Source organism: Daktulosphaira vitifoliae, unplaced genomic scaffold (genome assembly GCF_025091365.1).
Source record: "Daktulosphaira vitifoliae isolate Bord-2020 unplaced genomic scaffold, ASM2509136v1 Scaffold_52, whole genome shotgun sequence".
Lineage (NCBI taxonomy): Eukaryota > Metazoa > Arthropoda > Insecta > Hemiptera > Phylloxeridae > Daktulosphaira > Daktulosphaira vitifoliae.
The window spans coordinates 33,140-34,127 of record NW_026099621.1 but is presented as its reverse complement, the minus strand read 5'-3'; the positions used below and the strand labels follow the sequence as shown (position 1 = coordinate 34,127).

The 988-nt window shown below is 24.6% G+C and overlaps 1 protein-coding gene across 1 annotated transcript in view; it reads right to left on the bottom strand.

Annotated features, from left to right (window-relative positions):
- Positions 1-222: 222 nt before the first annotated feature.
- LOC126908954 (uncharacterized) overlaps positions 223-988 on the bottom strand; it is an 8,116-nt gene continuing 7,350 nt past the window's right edge. The window contains exon 2 of the mRNA XM_050691296.1: positions 223-986. Within this exon, the coding sequence (XP_050547253.1) occupies positions 254-986 (733 nt within the window). The 3' untranslated portion in view covers positions 223-253. The remainder of the gene's footprint in view (positions 987-988) is intronic.

Genomic DNA, 988 nt, shown 5'->3' with positions numbered 1-988 from the left:
TTATCATTATTATAAATAAAAATACAACAAAAATGTTTTTATACAAATTTTAAAAACTTATAAAGAAAAAAATTAAACAACTATTTATTGTGAATTTTAAATTGTAAAATTATTTATGACCCCTTTGTAATAAAATTCAAGAGTACCCACAGTGGCTTTTTAATATTAGTCAAAAATTTGCTTTAATTTAATAATATTAAAAGAATATAAAACAATGTCTTATTTAAACTGACCTTCGTTAAAACAATTTAAATTACATAAAATCAATTTTTCTGGCTTTTATTTCGGCAAACTTTTCAATAATATCGTTATAATCTAAATTTTCACACAGATCACGTTCGATTGAAATAATTGCTAGATCAGAAAGACGATTTTGTGTCATAGATGTCCTTAAATAATTTTTTATGATTTTTAACTTGGAGAAACTTCTCTCTGCGCTTGCTGTGGTTATCGGAAGGGTCAATAATATTCTCAATTCAATAGAAATGTTTGGAAATGAGCCACATGTTGTTTCTATTAAATTAAGACATTCTATAGAAGTCATTTGTTTGTTCAAAATTCTACAAAAAATTTTTAATTCGTCAAAAAGTTCAATACCATTTATATCATTATTTTCACCATCTTTTAATAAAATTTCTAAATCCATACAATGTTTTCTTAACGTTTCTTCGTCAAATGTTTTTAAATTTTCAATATTATATAAAAATCCAAAATATTCTGAATGATGAGATAGTTGTTCAAAACGTTCATTAATTGATACGATTGCTTGATCTATTACGGCTAAAAAATAATCATCGTAAAATGTTTGCTCAGCTGAATTTAGACGTGCATCTTTGCTTTCATAATTGAACTGCCTAACTTTTTTTTTAATTCTAGATTGTTTAAAAACTGCTTGAATATCAAGGCCTTCACATAAATTTTGCGCAATTTTTTTTGACGACTCAAACCCTTCATTTCTAAAATTATAAAAAAAATCTTTAAGACCACT